Genomic DNA, 20,226 nt, shown 5'->3' with positions numbered 1-20,226 from the left:
TTGTTGGAGTGCTTCTTCAAAAGCAACTATGGTACTTCTGCAGATCTTCTGACAATGCTACAACTCAGCTGCTAATTCATTGTCATTACCAAAGCTCGTGTCATGTCAGTTAAAAAAAACACCTGTGCAAAGGAACAGTTTCCACTATTTAACATTTTGACACAACCAAGGTCTTTTATCTTTGCCTTGTCCAACCATATTTACAAGAGCAATTGAGAACAATTACAACAATTTTATAAAATAGCTTAAACATCTGCCTGCAGGTTGTGGTCATTTGTTAACGCCTGCAGCTCTCATCAAAATGTCCATTTTAATTGCATGTGGCTGCCTCCATGTTGATCCTGAAGTGACTGAAGTGTGGTCAGTGGTCACTCTGGCTTCTTGCAGTGGCTGAACTGTATGCTCCTTCTCCTCAACTTCTCGGGCTGGAGAGACGCGATGAGAGAAAACTCGCGAAAGACATCAGCACAGGAGATATCACCTGTAACAGGGGATACTGAAGTCAGGGGGAGAGGGGGTTGTCCCGCTGCAAGGCACCGTGGAGGATGCAGTGACCAATCTGCTGGTTTTTGCTGACCTTTAACATCACTGAGTTACAGACCAAACCTTTTTAATGACATGACATAAAGGCAATAACCCAGCAAATACTGCAACCTCCAATAACCCACATTTCACCTTTAAGGAAGAAAGACAGTGCAGATAAACCTCTGCATGAAAGAGCAAAGCCCCCAAAGCATCGGGATATAGTGAAGCTGCTCAGTGTAGCTCAGTGGTATATAAAGGCTTTTTTCTCACTGTATCCTCTGCAAGAGTTGACCCTGGGATAACTTATACCTTTGTACATCCAAGGCTAACCTGAGCCCCACTTCTCTTAGCCTGAGGTAAAATGTCTCTTGGAACAATGATGATGTGTGGCTACTCTGTTTACTTTAGTCCTGTTTCACACGGGCACATCTTAGCACCGTGTATAGCAGATTCTCAATTGATAACCCTGCAAACTTGGGGCTAAGCCTGCTCCAGAGCAGGACCAGCTATAGACCAAGGCTAAAGTTGGCGTAGTCCACATTGGAGTGTGACAGGTATTGTGCCAGTGTGGAAGTTTTCTTAGTCTGGTGCTTAGAAGGTACTATGAATGATTTTAACCCTGGGCGAAGTGCAGTGTGAAAAGCCCGGATGCCTATTAATTTAGGCTATAATACAGGGATTCCTCTTATATTTCTTATTTTAGCACAGTTTCTAAAATCACCGTTCTTGTAAATGGTTAGTTTGCGGAAAAGAAAGTCAGAAACTTGCAGGGAAAGAGTGGTGAACATCCTGTCCATTTCATCATGGGATCCATTTTCCTTTCTTCTATATACCATGTGATGATAGGCTACCTGGATTAAAGAGCTTGTTATTCTATAAGTGTGTTGTATGTACTTACCCATTGTATTTGACCTAGTCCCTACTATATGAACGCTGCATTATTGCTGGGTCTGCAGACATCTTCTTCAGAGGACACAATACTCTCTTCCTGTGTACGTCTGATTGCCTCATTTCTTCCCAAGAGAAAAAAAGACTCCCAACTTTAATGGAACACCAGATATTTTCCCCAAGTGTGTGTGTGCAAGAGAGAGGGCCCCAGAGCAAGACACCTTAAAGATCACAACCACCAGAGCAGAGAGAATCACAGTATCAGATTTGATTCCCTATAAGACGGCCCAGGATGCTTCACTCACTCTATCCCGACCATCCTTTGGTCTAACTCTCCTGCTGCCCGTGGCAACCCCTGTGGTAACAGAAGCAATGATATGTCAGTCATGGTTTATTTCCTCAAGTGGACATATGTTGTTTGCCTTAAAGGTCCCATATTAAGTTAACTTAAAATGTACTTGAAATGTTGTTAATATTCAAAAACACAATATTTTTCTCATACTGTCCATTGCTGCAACACCTCAATTCACCCTCTGTCTGAACGCTCTGTTTCAGGTCCCGACTCTTTTAAGCCCCCCACCTGAAAAGCCCAGTCTGCTCTGATTGGTCAGCTCTCACAGGCCTGAGCAGGCACCAATGTTTCAGCATCAGCTCTGTGCAGAGGGTGGTGACTGTGTAGTTGTGCCAAGAGAACCAGAACCAGAAGTCCTTGTGGCTTATTTAAAGGCACAGTTTCTGAATGCAGGCTGTGAGCATTTCTTCGAGTGTTTCAGTACTTTCACAGTATTTATGTAGCACTTATGAGTAAAGAGACAAGGAAATCTGGCTTTCTATCATATGGGACCTTTAAGTATAAAGCAAGGAATTAGACATTTCTGGCATGTGAGAACATTTTCAGTGATGGTGTAACAATGCATGTGAGATCACATAACTGTTTTACAAACTGGAAACACTGAATTATTCAAGGCACAGTGTTGCTGCTGCAGGCTAGAAACTAAGGCACTATTTGAAACACACAAGGCCCTAAAGACTGAAGTTATCTTTATAAGTCCAGTGTGTTGGATTTAGTTGCATCTAGCGAGTGTGGTTGCAGATTGCAACCAAGTGAACACCCCTCGTCTCACCTTTCCCTACGGTGGCCACAATAAACATGGCAGTAAAACATGGCAGAATCTATGAAATGGACAAGCCCCGCAAGGGCCAAGAGCGCTGGTCTTTGAAGCCAGTTTTAGACAGTGGCCAAACTGTGTGATTATGTCATGTGATGCACAGAAAGGTGAACTTTTCTGGCTTCATGTGCCACTGAGTAACTTTCATAGGAATGAAGGGGGCCCCGCCTCCAACGCTCTATCCAGCTCTCATGATGCATCCATGGGAAGAGGGCCTGCTCCTTCTTTAGATATGAGATGCTAATTCTAAGGTAACAAAACAATGACGGTTCTAATTTTCAGGTGATTACACACTAATGATGATAATGACGTATAATTATGAATTTTGTATTCCAGTTTTGCCCCTAAATCCTACACACTGGACCTTTCAATGGTGAGTTGAAGTTGACCTGTAAGTCTAGAGACGTCCAAGTGTACACCTCCTTTAAAGTTGTAATCATGAAAGACCCCATTCAATTGCTTTGAATAAGCCAAGTGCTACCCAAAAGTTTGTTACAGACCAAAAGACACACCAGACCGGATTGTAAAAAAAAATAGCATTCTCCCAACATCTGACAATGTTTCAACACAGCTATATTTGTTCAAATTAGCATTTTATCAATTGATCATATACAGCAATGACATTCTGTCAATCATTTCAAATATATTGCTGCGATGTTGAGAGAATGTTATGCACCAGAGATGAGACAGGAAACAGAAATGAGAGCAACAAGCAGGAAGCAGGGTTAGTTCATCAATATTTTCTCAGTTTTATTGTATGCATTTTGTTTTCTTTTTTTTCCCCTCAGTGCTTCTAAAGACAAAGAAGAAAGTATTCCAAAGATATCCAAATGTCAGTGAACAGAAGAACGCCTCTGAGTAGCGCAGAGCCGTGTTACAGCTCCACCTGACAGGTTGTGTTTTTTTTTTGGAAGAGAATAAAAAGACAAACATAAAACAGATCAGACAGTCAGGATCCGTGATTGAATGCTGAGAGGCAGGCAGTTGGCGTCGAGTTAAAATACACAAGTGTACTATTTACAGCATGTTTGCTTTGAACAGCACCTTTAACCACTCCTATGTCAATACACACAATGGACACAACATTTAATAACTTCCGCTAGGGCGAGGGCCCCTAACAGTTTGGTCACAGTAGCATCACATCACCCCCTAGACTGGTTCTACTTGCAGTACATTGAACTATTGCAGAATATCACCTGCCATATCAAAAATCTCTCAGCTCTGTCACATTTCTGTAACCTCTTTTGAACATGTGAGTACACCAACAGTGTTTCTACCACTCTGTCACTTCACAAAGCATGGTAAGACTATGCTGTATCTACTCTGAACAGTTTCATTAAAAAAAAGAAAAAAAGAAAAGAAAAACGGTGATATCATACAACATTGTCAGACACTTTCCCTTTAAAAAGTCTTTGGCAGAGGAAAATAAACCACAACATTAAAAAAATAATAATAAAACTACTGTTTGTAAGCTTTTATGGAAACCAAAAATAGACAGGAATGAGAAAGTCACCACAGATTTGGTCCGTGCATGGATGATTGGCACAGAGGTGCAAAACGTAAGAAACACCAGAGGGGTCATCATGGTGGTACATGCTTATTCCACAGGACTGCACTGCACGATGTGATCAAACCATAGAAAGATATTTTATCATGCTCAGAATGCAAACGATGTTGAACCTCCCATAAAATAACTCTGGCAAAGCATGCAGAGAATACTGCCAGCATTGGCCAGTGAGGGAAGCCAGATATAAACGTCCTTTGACCCCAACAAGTGTGTAAACTGTCCTTAAGAAATGTGCTCCTTTATCTCACCACAGGTATTGTAACATGGATGAGTATTTACAACAAGATGGAGGTGTCATGAGTCACGGTTGTTCAGTAGTGAACAGAAGAATTATTCAAGGGTGAGATCCAGTTTCATACACTCCCTCGCTACACTGCAAGACTCACTGCTCCTGTTTGTCCTGGCTTTAGCTTCACAACTTGGCAAGTTGTCATCCTCCGAGTAAAAAAACACAGAATGACTGCAATTGATTGAGAAATGATGCACTAAAATTTCCATCGTAAAATCTCTTTCAGTGGTGTGGTTTAACACTTATAATCCGACTGAAGCAATGTAAGGCCATTAACAAAGAGAAAATGAAAGCAAAATGATGCGCTATTCCATGACGTAAATGAAGTTAACTGCCATTAATTCCATGTAGTGCTTTCAGATTAAAATGACAATCATTGAGAGAAATGCAGAAGTAAACTGCATCTGAGAATGCATTGCACTGGTCCTCTGGGGAGATAAATAAAATAGACAATAGATAGATGGACAAAAACTAGACAAGAACAATGTAAAAACTAACTGAATGAAAATAAAATTATAATACTGTAGATGGGAAAAGTGCACAGTTTCTTTTTTTTTTCCTTTACATAATATCATATGATTTAACTCTGTCTCTCAGTATTCTTTGACACATGCACTCATTTACTCACTCACGCACTCATCATGTCACAAAGTATCTTACAAAGCAGGCGAGGGCCTCTTCTCCACGAGCCCTTCAGTATTTTTGTCACAGTTTTACATTAAATTTCCCTTCCTGACTCCTCTTTATACACAGTAAACACCCCTGCCCACCTCTACTGCAGCTCGTCAAGTTACTCTTTTTCTTTTAGTAAAGGAACAAATACCATTTTTTTTTCACCTCATGCCACAGCACATAGTTTAAAGATTACCCATATAGCTTCTAAATACGTATATTTACATCTCCGATTGAGAAGAGATGGGTAAGTTGGGTGTCACACAGATGGTCTGGATAGATAGAAAGTGTAGGGGGTTAAAATGCAGCAAGATTCTTCAGAGGTAAGAGCTGTTAGGCACACCCTCGCACAAGAGGTTACAGCCGGTTATGAGAAGTTAAATGATAACCCCATTAGCAAAAAGCAGATGTTATTTTACTGTGTGTGTCATGTAGCTAGCGTAGCATGGGTGGTGCCGAGTAATGGCAAGCAGAAACATAGTGCTGATGCAGAAAAAAATGGAGTGTCAGTAGAGTTAAAAAGGTCCATCAGGGGTCTCAACGCTGCCCTATAATGAGCAAGTGGCACGCTCCTCTCTCCTCAGACAACCCCAAGAAGTTGCCCGTAAGCGTCGATCTAACAAGTAACAGACCCGACATCAACGTCTGGGGGCAACTTCGTCAACATTACTTCCCATTCAGGAGGAATATATATTTGTATATATGTATAAAGATAGATAGATAGATAGATAGATAGATAGAGAGAGAGAGAGAGAGAGAGAGAGAGAGAGAGCACAAGCTCCTGGATACAGAAGTGACCACTAGCATTCCTCTATTGTGAGACAGATGAACTCCTGGATGCACTTCCTATACTGCTGCTCAGTGGGGCTGCTGCTGTGGTATTGACCTGGTTGACCCAAGGGAGGCTCCGCTTCTCGCATCTCCTCGTTCATCCGCGCTAGACGCAATCTGGACAGGGAGAGAGAAGAGTGACAGAAGAGAGGGGACACACACGGGAGCAGAAATGAGCAGCGGGACAGTGACAGGACGAAAGGCAGGTGATTACAAATAATTGAGATGTTGAGACCGTGAGAATGGAAATGTGGTAAACCCCAGTGGAGAGAAGAGGATGAGAGGAGGTAGGAGGGGAGGGAGAGAGAGGATAAAGACAACCATGAGGGATACGATTCAGACACCAACAATTCACCTTCTGCTTTCATTATAAAAGAATAATTCAGTCTTATTAAACAACAGCACGAAGACAGTAGTTTGACAAAAAAAAAAGTCATAGAATTAAAGGCAGAACTACTGACGAGGCGTTTCAGTGTTTTGTGTGGGAGAGAGGAGCTTCTATTGGTGCAGACTTTGACATTTTTAACTTTCAAGATCTTTTACATGCGTGCACAAAACAACAAACAGAAAGAAATCATAACAGGTCTCCTTTAAACATTTATGATATTTAATTCTTAATATATAATTTATATTCAATATTTGAATATTAGAATATCAGATTTCTTATTTAAAAACATGGTATAAATCCTCCACGTGGCACTCAGCTACATTGATCATAAATCACTGAATTAAAATAATTGGTTGCATTATATTGGCTGGCGGTCTGGCAGCTCGAAACTTGTTGAAGGAAGTGAGTAACTGCTTTTGATGAGTCAGATTAACCAACAGTTCCCAAACACGAATAGTGTGTTTACGGGTAACTTGGCAGAAAAAGTATCTTCCGTTTCAGAAGAATGAGGTTCACTCACAGGGTGACGATGTCTGCGTTGGCAGCCTGGACAGCGATACTTAGGGGGTCATGACCCTGCTCATCCACCTCCGTCTGAGATGCTCCTCTCTTCAGGAACAGACACACTTGACTGCACAAAACAAGACGCAGACACAGAGACAAGAGGTGCATACAAGAGTTAGTGGCACCGTCGGGTACACAGTGAGAGTGCAGCCTGAAAGATATTGTATAGTAAGAATAAATGCATGTGGAATAAATAGCAGAAAAAGATCTGATAAATGATGCTTGTGCAATTCATTTATTTGTCTATGCAGTGACCTTTAATCCACCTCATGCTTTAGTCAGGTATGATTTAATGGTTTGCTTGGTTTGTACCAAGGCCAACATGACAAGAATGTTTAACAATGAAAATGAATGTCAAAATAAAAGAGCATTCAGAAATTGGGCAGGAACTAGTTTCAGTTAGCATTACAGAGAAACATGAACCTAAAGAAACAGCTGTGGAAATTTGGTTTTATAAGATTCATGCAGCAACATGACCCACACGTCACAAATGAAGTGGAAGCAAACGATGTGTAATGACTTCCTCTCACTAAACATGAATTTCTTACCCAGTGTGACCCAGATAGGTGGCGTGGTGCAGCGGGCCTCTGCCTCTCATGTCCCTCTGGTTCACATCGGCTCCGTTCTGCAGCAGGAACTCACAAGCTATCAGAGAACCCTGATGGAGAATGACAGAAAGCGTTATTTATATTAGTTTATTTGCGCTGAGAAATCTAATTATTGTAATTTTAACATTATTGAGGCCAATGTTTTGGTTGTTTTTTTGTTTTTTTAAACAACTTTTACGACTGCAGATGTTTACGGCTGTGTTTATGGCACCTTCAGTGGATTATCTGTTTTGAATGTCTAACCCAGACTGTCTCCATTATGATGTAACAACAGAATGACATTTAAAAACCAAATAAAAGGTTCAGTAAAACTCACCCCGATCACGGCCTGAATGAGCGGCGTTTTCCCCTCCTCCTCCTCAGTTGCAGCGTGTACGTCAGCACCGTGTGCCAACGCCTCCGCCATCAGCGGCAGGTTGTGTAGACGTGAGGATCGGTGGAGGAGCGCCCCGGGATGGAGCTCCCTCGGGTCTTCGGGGTCTGAAGGTACTTCTTGTTCAATCTCCACCTCGCCACTGGAAGACTCCTCTGACTCCTCCTCTGAGGGTAGGTAATGCATGGTTTGATTTAGGGGATGATGCTGTAGTTCTTTATATTAAGGATGGTTAGGCTGCACCTGTGCTTTACATGATCGCTGTCAATACACAGTGGCAATTTTATACAATTTCAGAGACTAATTGTTACATCTTGACAACCCATAACAACAAAAATTAAGGCTTTGCTGATTTATCCTAATTTTACTGTCCTTAAGGTGATTGTGTCAGTGGACCCGAGAATATTTCAAACTGTTTGAATGGATCGTTGACTGATTGGATAAGACATCACATCCATGTTTTCTTCTTCAAGCCAACTTTTTAGTGGTTAGTTTTAAGTTTTGACATTAAAGATGCAGTATGTAAGAATTGACCACCTGTTGAATTGATGCTCAAAACAAATATGGGGCAGCATATGACCACAGTAACTGCTAACGGCTGCTAACTATAGCAGCCAACAGCTAGTTAGCTCAGTTGACAGGACAGCTACAGCAGTCCAGACTGTGAACTCGGGACACCTGGGGAGTGTTTGCGTTTACACGGCTAGCAAGGGAGCTTTGGACCGGGATGGTCTGGGGCAAAGCTGGTTAGCATGCTAATTTCCATATATACTGTATCCTCGCAACACAGTGCATAGACATCACATATCAAAACTGTTGTTTCTTCACATCCTGTTTATAATTCTAGTTCATCTTTTAATGTTCAACTAGAACTCTTACAAATTGCACCTTTAAATGGGCACTTTGTAGTTACACTTGTAGTTTTGGAGAAGAAATTCAATCTCAGAATTTTAATATTTAAAATATTAATGAGGCAACAATACAAACTAACTGAATAAAAAAGAATTGAATAAACAAGCTGTTCTCAGAGGAAACAAACAAAGTATAAAACAGTATGAAATTGTGTTGTCCTTTAAGGTCAGTTTGTTTATTCAGTCATGAAAAGGAAGGCAGTTTGTTTATTTAGTTTGTTTAGCCATTAAAACTCATTTTTCTCTACTGATTAAAATTTCTTCCCCAAAACTACATAGTGCTCAAAACAATAGATGAAATACATAATATAGCACAGATAAATGTTATATCGATATCATATTAATGTTGTGACTATATTGTCTTACATTTTGGATATCATAATATTGTGATATCTTATTATTGTTTAGTTAGTATTAGTTTTAGTAAGCTAGTATTGTGTTTTTGTGTGTTGTCTTTTCCTGGTTTTACAGGCTGCATTACAGTAAAGTAATGTCATTTTCTGAACTTACCAGACTGTTCTACTTCCTAATACCTGCCTTTGCCCACTCAGTCATTATATCCACATTACTGATGATTATCTATTTGGTATTTGGTCAAAAAATATTGTAATAATAGATTTTCTTGCCCAGTCAAGGAATTTTTGTCCTTTTCAACATATCGAGATAGATATCGTGTACCGTGATATGGCCTAAAAATATCTAAATAAAACTTTAGGCTATATCGCCGAGCCCTAACATCCAGTTGTATATTGGTTATACTCTTATTGACACTGGTATTCTCCTTCACCTCCTCAACATGATGTTATTCTGGCCTTAACACACACCAAACACACATACCTTCCTCTGTGACACTGTCCACCACTGAACCAAAAACCAGGATGTCTGTGCTGCCGTCAGTACTTCCTCCCAGGCCGCTGTCGCTGCTAAGACCTGCGGGGCCAAGCATCGCCAAGCCACGGACACGTTAATGATTACACAGCACATACTGTAAGACTCACACAGACACCACCTCCATCACTGATACAATTAAAAGTGAGAGTTCTTATAGCTGAAAATCTACTATAATCTTTTAAGAGCACGAGGTTCTCTGTAGTGGACTTACTGCGAGGACCAGAGCCAGTGTCAAAGTAGGAAAATAGTGAATCCAGCTCATCTGGACAGAACAGGGAGTCCCGGCGAAACTTTGCTGCAGCTGCTGCCGAGGGACAAAAATAATAAAACAAGATTTCAGTCAGAGTGTATTGGTATAATCTAAATATACATATATCTTTCCACTCTTGGGTTAATAAGCCACATGCTAACGTTTATGACAGAGCAGTTAATTCTCCGCACTGACCTGCTGAGAGGTTTGCAGGTGAAGCGCTACCCGGCTCGTAGCGATGGTATTTCCGGCGAGCCCTGTTGGGGGCCCGAACAGAGCTGTTGTTTCGCTGGCACTTCTTCACAGTCCAGGGCCGTGACTTCCTTTCACCCTCCACCAATGCCTCGCTCCCACTCATCTTCTTCAGGAAGCGTTTCTCCACGTATTTAGACTTGATCCAGGCCTCTTTCTCCTGTCTGGAAGTAGATGATCACAAACCGAAAGAAAGTTGCAAATAAGTCAGAAGACAACTTTTTGAAAATGGTGCAATGATGCTCCTTTTCCTCGCCAAATACTCCTCCAGGAGTAAAGGACTGACCTCGAACTGGACGGTCCAGGTTTTTTCACCCCCAGCTCCTCGCAGGCTCCCTCATAAATTTGATTGATCACAGTGTTCCCCAGTTCACACATCAGCTAAACATGAGAGAAGGAAGGAAGGAAGACAAAGATGGGAGACAGGGACAGAGAGGGGAACCATTAAAAAAAAAAAAAAACTTCTGAAGGAATTATAAATGCAGCTCTGGTGGGGGGAAAAGCAATGCATAGAAAGGAGAAGCTGTAGGCGAATGTGTTGGGGAGACACACCTTCAGTAATTCCGGCTCCCATGAGTCTAACGTCAGTGAACGCACTTTAGAGCAGTGGACGCCTAAACTCCTGAAAAAAACAAGAAGAAAAAAAGATTATAGAAAAAAGTGTAAGAGAGTTATTTTTGCACATTTTTGCTGTTGACAATTTTACTGCCTGAGATGGCAAACTTTTTTTTTTGTTTCTCTACATTTAAAAGCTAAAAACAGCCCTGTCTCATCTTACTAACTGCATCTGTTGGTACCTTGATAAAGGTCGCTGAATCTTGTTTTCTTTGATTGATGAGCTGATGTCATGGAAAGTGGAATCAGAGCATATCAGAGGAAACACCACAATGTTTTATCTGATTGAAATGTGATGTTTGTTCACTTGAGTTGTATAAATAAAACAAGCTAAAACATGACAAATGTCACAGAGGCATATGTAATGAGCAATGGGGAAGTTTTGTAAAGGTTAGTGTGTTGTTCGGCTTATTTCAACCTAACAGAACTAGTTCATAAGTCAAAGCTACTACAAGGAACATTCATTTTTTGTTGATTCTTGCAGCCCCTTTTGGACAAAAGATGACGATGGTGAATCAAAGTAAACTTTGTTTTAGTGTCGTACTGTAACACCAGACAACAGAGCAACTTCTTTCCTCAAGCTGCGAGACGCCTGAGTTCATCCTGAGCACTCTGCCATAAAAATAGTCTTAATTTTGTATATGTAATACAGAATATAGTCAATCCTCTTGCTGAGGGTCTTGTTTGCTTATGTCGGTCATATAAGGACATGAGTATTACAATTTTTCTTCATTGCATACACATAAAAACTGGAACTATGAAAACAATTCTGAAAACTCAGAGCACATGTATCAAAAATGACTCCAGACTGCCAAACTCTCTCAGCACAATTCAACAGTTTCTGCTTAAACTGTGAACTGTGACGGATAATTCATTTACACTTAATATACAGTTTATGCATACATGTAAATATATCTATAATTGACTATTACTTGTACTTTGAATACTACTTTGGTACATTAAATATCTGGTACTTTGGGACCTTAACTCAAGTACTACTTGTATGGCTGACTTTAACATTTACCACAGTTATATTTTAACACAATATCTTTACTTTTACTCAAGTTTGGCTTTTGGGTACTTTTTAAAAACCTGGTGGTCTGTAAGAGATATTCATATGAAAGCTGTGTGTATCATTTTGGTGGAAAGAATCAGTTTTGATGAGAGAGAATGTGGTTTTGAGTGCAGTGTTTCATTTTGCAAGAGATGTGTGGAGACTTGACAAAGTGGTTAACTGTTTTCAGCTTTGGGTGTAGAGAAACTGAGCTATAGTTTCAAGTGTTTATTGGGAAAAACACTAAATGTAAATCCATTAAAAATTCCATGTAGGGTGTTTAAAAAATGTGCTAAAGCTACATCCTGCTGTTCTTTCCTCCTCTGAACAAACATCTGGTATCATTAAGCGTAGTTCACCTGTGGATCCCTGAGCACTCGATGCAGAGCAGCACTCCCAGGTTGATGGAGGCCCAGCAAGGAGCTGCTTGTCCGCAGTCACAGCACAGCTCGTTACCCGGCAGGCTCTGCACCCTCTGGAGGAGGCTCTCCCCACCTCCCCTGACTCCCCTTTCTGCCCTCTCCCCTCTCTCTCTGGGCTCGCTGGCAGAGTCGATGCTGCTGGTGGAGGGAGAGGCTGTCCGGTCCAGACGCTGCAGAGACAGTTCGACGGGTCAGGTATAGTGAAGCTGCACAGTGAAGATGTGACTATTGCTGAGTGTGTGTTCGTACCTCGATGTAATAATTGTCAGTGATGTCTTTGTAAGCAGAGGCGATGCTTGCTTGGACGGCCTGGATCCAAGCCTGCCGCAGCTTCTCAGACTCAGCCTGCAGCATACAGCTCCTAAGAGATTCGTAGATGCCAGTTTTAATACCTGCTTATCACTGTCTGATGCTGTGTTTACTAAATTCCAAACATAGATACAGTCAATAATTTGACAACTAATAAGTGAGGTGAAAATCTGAAGAAACAACATAACAGCAAACATTTTTAAAGAAGTTTAGTTTGGATGAAACTTGATCTTGCAGGGATCAACACACACATACACACTTACTTAGTAGGTGAAACCACCTCAAAGCAGAACCTCCTCTCATTATCTTCACACGGTTTGACAGAGCACAGCCTCAGGTCCTCCACCACCACCGTTAAAGAGTCCTGTCAGTAGCAGAGATCGTGATCACAACAAACAATGCCCCATTTACCGCGAGCTACACAAAGTATGTTATATTAATCATATGGAAACTGGCATGGAGGAAGGACAAGTCTGCACACGAGCTCATTCTTCTGCACCAATATGCAAATTACTAATAATAAGGGCCATCCCTCCACACTGTCAAACATTGCTTTGCAGTATGTTTTATTGAAAAAAAAAAAGAAAAGAACAATCTTTACCTTGAGTTTCTTTTGGTAGACCAGCTGGCTGTTCTGTATAGAAAACCACCGCCTTGAGCAAGAGACAAGGTATTAAGTTAGACAGATTCTGGGAGAGAGCCACATTAAATATGTGTACATTGAAATTGACCAACCTTTCCTTACAAGACACCTCTCTTTTTTAGTATCATGTTATCATATTTTTAAGTGTTTGTATGTGTCCTGGTCATTTCATGAGCTTTAATTAGTCATTTGTCTAACACATTTTTATTAAAGACAAGATGTAGGACATGAGAATGTAGTTAACATTTTCATAGCGGGCGAATACAAAAAAATGGCATCCAATAATGTATATCTAAACATATACACACAAAGAGAAAAACACTCTCAAGACACTGAATCTCCCTTGAAGTAAATTAATAAAGGTTACGATGGGAAAAAGTAAGAATGGACAGTCAATTACACGAAGAGCGTCCACTTTGGGTTTGGAACTGTATGTTGACTCCCTCCTCATTTCTCTTTTTACCTGTTCCAGGTCTTGAATGCATTGCTGGCCCTCTTGAAGAGGTAGCCCTCCATGACCACGCCATTGGGTGCATCCACGTTGAATTCCAACTTGGGGTCATCATAAGAAAAGTCCTGCAGGGAAACACGTAGATCAACATTAGGGTCGGGCTTTCTATTCCCTTTCTATTCACATGATTAAAACCGCCCAGAACATCACTGGTACCCTGTTCCTGAGCATCAGTGATATCGTTGAAGTGAGATGTTTGCACAGAGCCCAAAGGATACCAAAAGACTAAAGACTAAAAGTTCACAATGCTGCCGTCTGACAAAAGAAACAGAAGTATCTGCTGCCGTACCACTAGACTACAGAGCAGCTTCTTTCCTCAGGCTGTGAGACTCTTGAACTCACCCTCTGCTCTCCACTGGATAAAATTGTTTGTTTTGTTTCTCTTATTTAACATACAGGGACTAATGCTCATTTTGCAACCCTGGTGTTGTGAAATGACAAATAAATGAACCTTTACTCTCTATGCTTCATGAATGCCTTTCGAACGAGTGCCAAACCAACCGCCTAAAACCAATGCGCTGCCAAGTTTTCATTATTTAGCTTGTTCTTGTGGATACAGTCTTTGCTCAAGCTTTTCACAAAACAACACTAGTGACATCATCAAAAACAACATTCTTTCATGTCATTCTCTCAACGCCATGAACCATGGCACCGAAGTGCTTCCAGTGTAAGTGATGGCATTGTACTGTGCAACAATGCATTCAGGTCATTGGTCAGGACATTGTGAGGCCACAGTTGTTCACCTTAACACTTCAAAGCGAAAGTGAGATAGCACCTTATCAGCACCACATACAGTAGCTGTGTTGACACAATGCTACTGTGAATCAATTCCTCTTTTATGTCACATTTTCTTTCTGAAATCTGTCTCCACAAAAATCAGCATCTATCCTCTCCATATTGGCCGTCTGTTCATTAGTTTACCTCAGGTCAAATCTGCACCTCTCCACTTGTCAGCTAAGAATGCCTCTGTTTTCTTATCTGTTTTGCCCACACTGAGTTAGAGTTCCCAAGAAAGGCATTTAGAGCCAGATGTCACCTGCTCAGCGAGGTGAAAAAGACAAGGATACGGACATAAATGAGCCATGGCTGAGGTTAGGTTTCACTATTGTGAAAGTGGCCTTTGGTTTAGGGCAAGGTAATACCGGCCATATGGCAGGCTGTGCACACAGGCAGACACACACACATTCACACACATGATCCGTCTCACTTTCTCTTCCCTTGAAAAGATCATTGAATAATTCCTTGTCTTTTCTTAAAAAAAACATTCAGCATAATTGCACCCTGATGTCGTCATGTACTTTCTGTGCCCTGATTATCAACATGAGTATTTGCTAGAAAGTTGAACTCGAATTGATCATCTCGGCTGCTCTGTGTGGACAAGTGCGAACAGCTCGGAGTCATACAGAGAAGAGCAACATGTGACTTATAGGAGAATATAACTGCTAGTTTTTATTTTTAGCAACAGCTTGAATAAATTATGGGTTTGTGTGAAAACATTCAGGCCGCGTGGAGCGAAAAACATGGTGGGATGTGACACAGCAGTCTGTCTCCCTGCTGGCTGCGGAGGCATTCAGAGCTCAGAGGTGTTTTCTCAGAAGAAATGACACACACACACACACACACACACACACACACACACACACACACAAACAGGACATGTGCAACAGACCACAGATAGATTTAAAAGGAACACGTGCAAAAGATAAATTTCCGCATTTTTGCTTTCACGTTTGTTTATCAAGCACTTGGTTCTGTTTTTTCTTGCCCTGTCAGAATTCAGTATATAGATTTCTTAATGTTGTTTTGTTACGGTCATGCCAATAAAGCTATCTGAATTTGAATTAGCTAGAGAGAGTACTTTCCATCAGGAAATGACAGACAGGGAAGACTACATATTCCAGTGACTTCTTAAACTATGAATGGTTACTGCCATTGTCACAACACTGTTTAAATAATAGTCCTGTTTTTTGCATTGAATGTGGCCTAATGATCAATGTAAAAAAACAACAAGAAAAAACTAACTGGTTAACTTGTATGTTAATGATTAACTTCCTAACTAAATAACTGAGTGGGGTCAGTGGCCCTCATGTAAACTGAACCTGAGTGAACAGAAACAAATAGCGCCTCTCACCAGGGTAAAGTCCAGCCTGCCAAATATCTTCATCTTAACCACACTGGCATCCAACAGCGTCTCAAGCTCAGTAAAAAACAAGTAAGAAAAAATGTAATTCAAACTTAAATAAATAAATAAAAAGATAAATAAACAGATGTTCGTCAGAGAGTAACGAGCATCTCCAGATAACTGATCCCGCGGGTTATTCACGTGCAGCAGCGGACGAACCAGAGAAACACACGCGCATCCCCTCACGCGTCCAGATGAGACTGTCGGCCAACCGCAGCGCGCTCGTGGCGTTCCTTCACCCGCCACCTGCACACTGTCCCGGCCGCGTGGATCTGGCGCGAGCCCTCATTATCATACAGCTGTCACGGTGTCCTCGTGCCCCGCTGACCCCGCCGCGGCTGCCGCAGATCAAACATGTCATCTTGGAGAGAGAGAAGGGGGGGGCACGCCGCCATTTCAGATCCCCTCCAGCTATTCTGACGCCCCGGGTTTCACCCACAGTTTTGGAGGAGTCAGCTTTCCATCTGTCTGCGGCTCCCAGCACTGTTCCTGCCTAATCAAGCCGATATTATTGCTCCCCAAACACCAGCCCGGAGCCCCCTCTTCCCACCTTAAATCAGCGGGGCTGTGGAGGATCGCAGCGCGCCAGTGTCCGGAGGAACAGGCGGCTACAAAACGTCCTTTCAAAAACAAGCACCCAAAAGATGGGGGATATTTATATGGCAGAATTCATATTTTTAAAAAAAAAAGTGTATGTAGAGATTAATTGAAAATGTTTGTTAAAGGAAAAGTTCACCCAAAACTTTAAATTCTGTTGGATTACGCCAGACGAGCTGTGTGTAGCCATTCAATGCTCAGATTTTGGTTGGTTTTCTTGCATCTTAAAACAAGTCCCCATCTACTTCAGTTGTTTAGGAGAGTGCTGCAACATGTATGTACATGTAATCAGGAATATGTACTTAAAGTGTTAAAAGTCGGCTAAAAGTACAGATGTCCCCTGCAGCTGTTTTTTTAATGAAATTTCTTCATTAAATCGACTGATTGTTTGTTTTGTGCTTACATTCCACCACTGTTTGTGAACCTGTGTCAGAGATGTTTATTCATAGATATGGAAATCTTTGTAGTCCCTTAGATTTGTTTATAGCCAACACATCATAGATTTGCATATAATGCGCGCTTGCTACTTGTCTGGGTTAACCGCATACCAGACACTCCTCTTTGATCACACGACTCAACACAGCATTGGCACAATGCATTGCCTGCCAAATGACCTGAGTAACATAATTCACAGGTGGCAAGTTTCTGAATCTGTCTGGGATACCGTTTGGAAACACGTGCCATATTTTTGCTGGTCTGATTTGCATTTTTGACTTCTTTCCAGACAAAACGTGCCGAGATACTCACGAACACAGCATGCAACAATGGTTACAGCTGTTCAAACACATGCACCATAACCCATTTACTGTGAATAAACAGATTAAGCTATAGTTAGTTAAATAATTTGAACTGACACAAGCTGATAAAATGTTCTCTGCTTTGTAACACATTATAAAATGTTTCCTCTCCCCCTCACTGCAGTTTTCTTTATGTCTTTGCCGCTCTCTGTTAATGTCTCTCTGACTTAAAAAGCTGCACAGCCAAGTGTTGTAACAATAGAGGAGGAGAGAGCCGAGGCAACAATCCCCCAGGGAGCCACAATGAAGTCCTGCACACATAAAAGACTGCTGTGAGAGAAAAGAGAGAGGAGAAAGAGGGAGCATGTGATCTGTGGAGGGAGGTATGAAGAAGGGGAGGAGGGTGAGGTGAGGTGAAGATCAACACCAAAAATAAATAAATAGAGGAAATGACAGAGAAGTGACAGATTGTGAAATTACAGAGAAGGAATGACGGAAATAATTGCTTGCTGCTGATAAGATCATTGTTTTGGCTTCATGTGCATGAGAATGTCACAAAGGTCAAGTTGAGACTTGTTCTCGACTTGAGACTTGATCTGCACTGATCATTTTCTTTTATAATTTTTTACAGCTAACACTTTCTAACACTATCGAGTTTATCACGCACCTCTTCATTGCTCTGCTATCCATCTTCCTCGCACTGAAAAACAACTCGCCCTAAGTTACATCCAATTTAGCCCGAACTACATTCATAATGAAGCTATCTTATTCTCCTCTGAGGCTGACTGCTGCACTTACTTAATGGCCTATTAATAAAGGATGTATACCATCTATAATTCACAACCTCTCTCTCTGTCTTGTGGCTTTGCTTCCTGCACCACCACATTTGCATATGGCAGGGGCAGTTTCTTTTTTTTTTACAAAATCTGAAAATTAATCATGGCAACATTTTCTCCTGAAATGCTGCCTGCCTTGTTTCCCTTTGTTCAGTAAGATAAAGGGAGATGGAAAACTATCTTCCCATCTGACTGGGTGCAGCAGTCCAGTGCATTATAGACAGCGACTGTCTTTGATCAGAGAGTATAATGACTCAGTGGAAAATGCTTGTTCCCGCGTGTCCAGCGTTGAGTCAGTGTAGTGTGTAATATGAAAAGGTAAAGACTATGTTGGACCTGTGACATTATGAAGATGCAGTGAAAGAAGCTAAAGTGAATTTTGTTTTCTAAATGAAAATTTAACCGCATTTAAGTCGCAAACGTGCGATTAATCAAAAATTCCATTCTGCTCAGGTCATTTTGAGAAAATCACAAATACGAAACTGAACAGGCATAATAAAGATAATAAATGTCGGCATTTTTATCTGTCCTCTCCTAGTTGTCCGTCTCTTTCAACCTACTACTGCCATCGTAACACCATCTGTTGACTCTGGTTGAGCTGGCAGTAGACAGAGGATGAAATGGGCTGAGGCTGCAGATCTGACGCCGTCAAGCACAGTCAGATCTCTCCAGTCTCTGGTGATATAGCTGACCTCGCCAGTAGTCTAACAGTAGAGGACAATAGAGCCAGCTGTGCTCAGGCCATCTTACTGCTGCTTATGCTTATTTCACTGGGTTTAAAGATGAATTCCTTTCTTATACTGACTGAAATAAGGACTGTTAAATGAAAAAGCTATTGGAGGCATTATGGTTATTTCTCAATATTTCTAATGTCTGATATTAATATAAAGCTGGAGCTGCTTACTTATTTTATTCCTCACTCATAAGGGTACTGTTGTTTTAATTGTTGCTGCTGCTGTTTTTAATTTCTGTAAAGCACTTTGCGCTACATTACCATGTATGAAAAGCGCTCTACAAATAAAGTTTGATTGATTGATTGATTGACTTTGTCAGGAGAAAAGATGGTGATTAATTGTGGAATGTAACCCTGCAGGTAAACAGACAGAAAGAGGAGGAAAGAAAAATGTCAACAATCACAAGACAAAGTTTTAATTGTATTTGTGGTTTTTGCGTACATTAATTTGCCAACATTTATTCTGGTGATGGGCTTTAATTTAAAATACTACTGATTTATAAGTTGGCTGATATTATTGCCTGATATTGGCCTATCACAGATAACTATCAGTACATGTTGTCTGATAAGAAAACTTCTAAAAGATGTTTAGGTTAATTTATAGTTATTAAATTCTAAGTGAAGTTTCTTGTTTCAGTGCACTGATGTAATTTTAAACAATAAAGTTAATTATTAAAATGTAAAATATCCTGCCTTTGTTACATATCTTTGTCACAGGTGCTTGATAACCACATTTGAGGGATCAGTGCAAAAGATGTGTGCATATCGGTCGATATCGATTTATTCTCCTTAATATCGACATGAGCCCCAAAAATCAAACATTAGTCGGGCTCTATCATACAATTAAAGATACGCTAAAATCGAGTCAACTTCGGTAAGAAAAGAACAACATAATAATGGAAAGCACGAAACAAGACATCAAAGTGAGGAAACTATTTTAAGCTCCTACTTTGACAACTCTATCTTCTTAACTGGCTTGCTGACATGTTGACAAATCCTTTGGGTGACATTTTCAGATGAAACACACCGAGCAGAACCAAATAACAGGAGGGTGTTTGGGAGAGCTGTTTTCTTCAAAGAGAGGTGTGTGTGCATTAATGAGAAACAAGGCGTGCAGTTGCCTCCATACATGGGTGCATGTGAAGGACGGAGAAAAGCAAAGAAATAAAGGAATAGCAGAGAGATCTAGGACAAGAGACACCATCAAATGAGACAAAAATAACCTCAGGGTTTGTACAATGAAAGTCCCTTAAATGAGTATCACGTCAAAATAATCTAACCCCCACGCACACAGTGGAAGTTCAGTGGAAGACACACAATGCCACTAAACAGCATTAACGGACAATGTTTTGTCTGCTGTATCCTGTGTGATTCCAGACAAACACATTCCTCCCACATTCATTCTTTAA

At 41.0% G+C, this 20,226-nt stretch overlaps 1 protein-coding gene across 1 annotated transcript in view; it reads right to left on the bottom strand.

Annotated features, from left to right (window-relative positions):
• Positions 1-3,307: 3,307 nt before the first annotated feature.
• Positions 3,308-20,226, bottom strand: part of LOC140997832 (arf-GAP with coiled-coil, ANK repeat and PH domain-containing protein 3-like) — a 61,585-nt gene continuing 44,666 nt past the window's right edge. Inside the window, exons 11-24 of the mRNA XM_073467870.1 lie at positions 13,685-13,797; positions 13,180-13,231; positions 12,842-12,942; positions 12,519-12,630; positions 12,207-12,439; positions 10,731-10,800; positions 10,465-10,559; positions 10,122-10,342; positions 9,888-9,980; positions 9,623-9,715; positions 7,818-8,041; positions 7,442-7,551; positions 6,850-6,960; positions 3,308-6,058 (exon numbers count right to left, since the gene is read on the bottom strand). Coding sequence (XP_073323971.1) covers positions 5,911-6,058; positions 6,850-6,960; positions 7,442-7,551; positions 7,818-8,041; positions 9,623-9,715; positions 9,888-9,980; positions 10,122-10,342; positions 10,465-10,559; positions 10,731-10,800; positions 12,207-12,439; positions 12,519-12,630; positions 12,842-12,942; positions 13,180-13,231; positions 13,685-13,797 — 1,776 coding nt within the window. The 3' untranslated portion in view covers positions 3,308-5,910. The remainder of the gene's footprint in view (positions 6,059-6,849; positions 6,961-7,441; positions 7,552-7,817; positions 8,042-9,622; positions 9,716-9,887; positions 9,981-10,121; positions 10,343-10,464; positions 10,560-10,730; positions 10,801-12,206; positions 12,440-12,518; positions 12,631-12,841; positions 12,943-13,179; positions 13,232-13,684; positions 13,798-20,226) is intronic.

This window comes from Pagrus major, chromosome 6, assembly GCF_040436345.1.
Source record: "Pagrus major chromosome 6, Pma_NU_1.0".
Classification (NCBI taxonomy): domain Eukaryota; kingdom Metazoa; phylum Chordata; class Actinopteri; order Spariformes; family Sparidae; genus Pagrus; species Pagrus major.
This window is presented reverse-complemented; position numbering and strand designations above follow the sequence as displayed.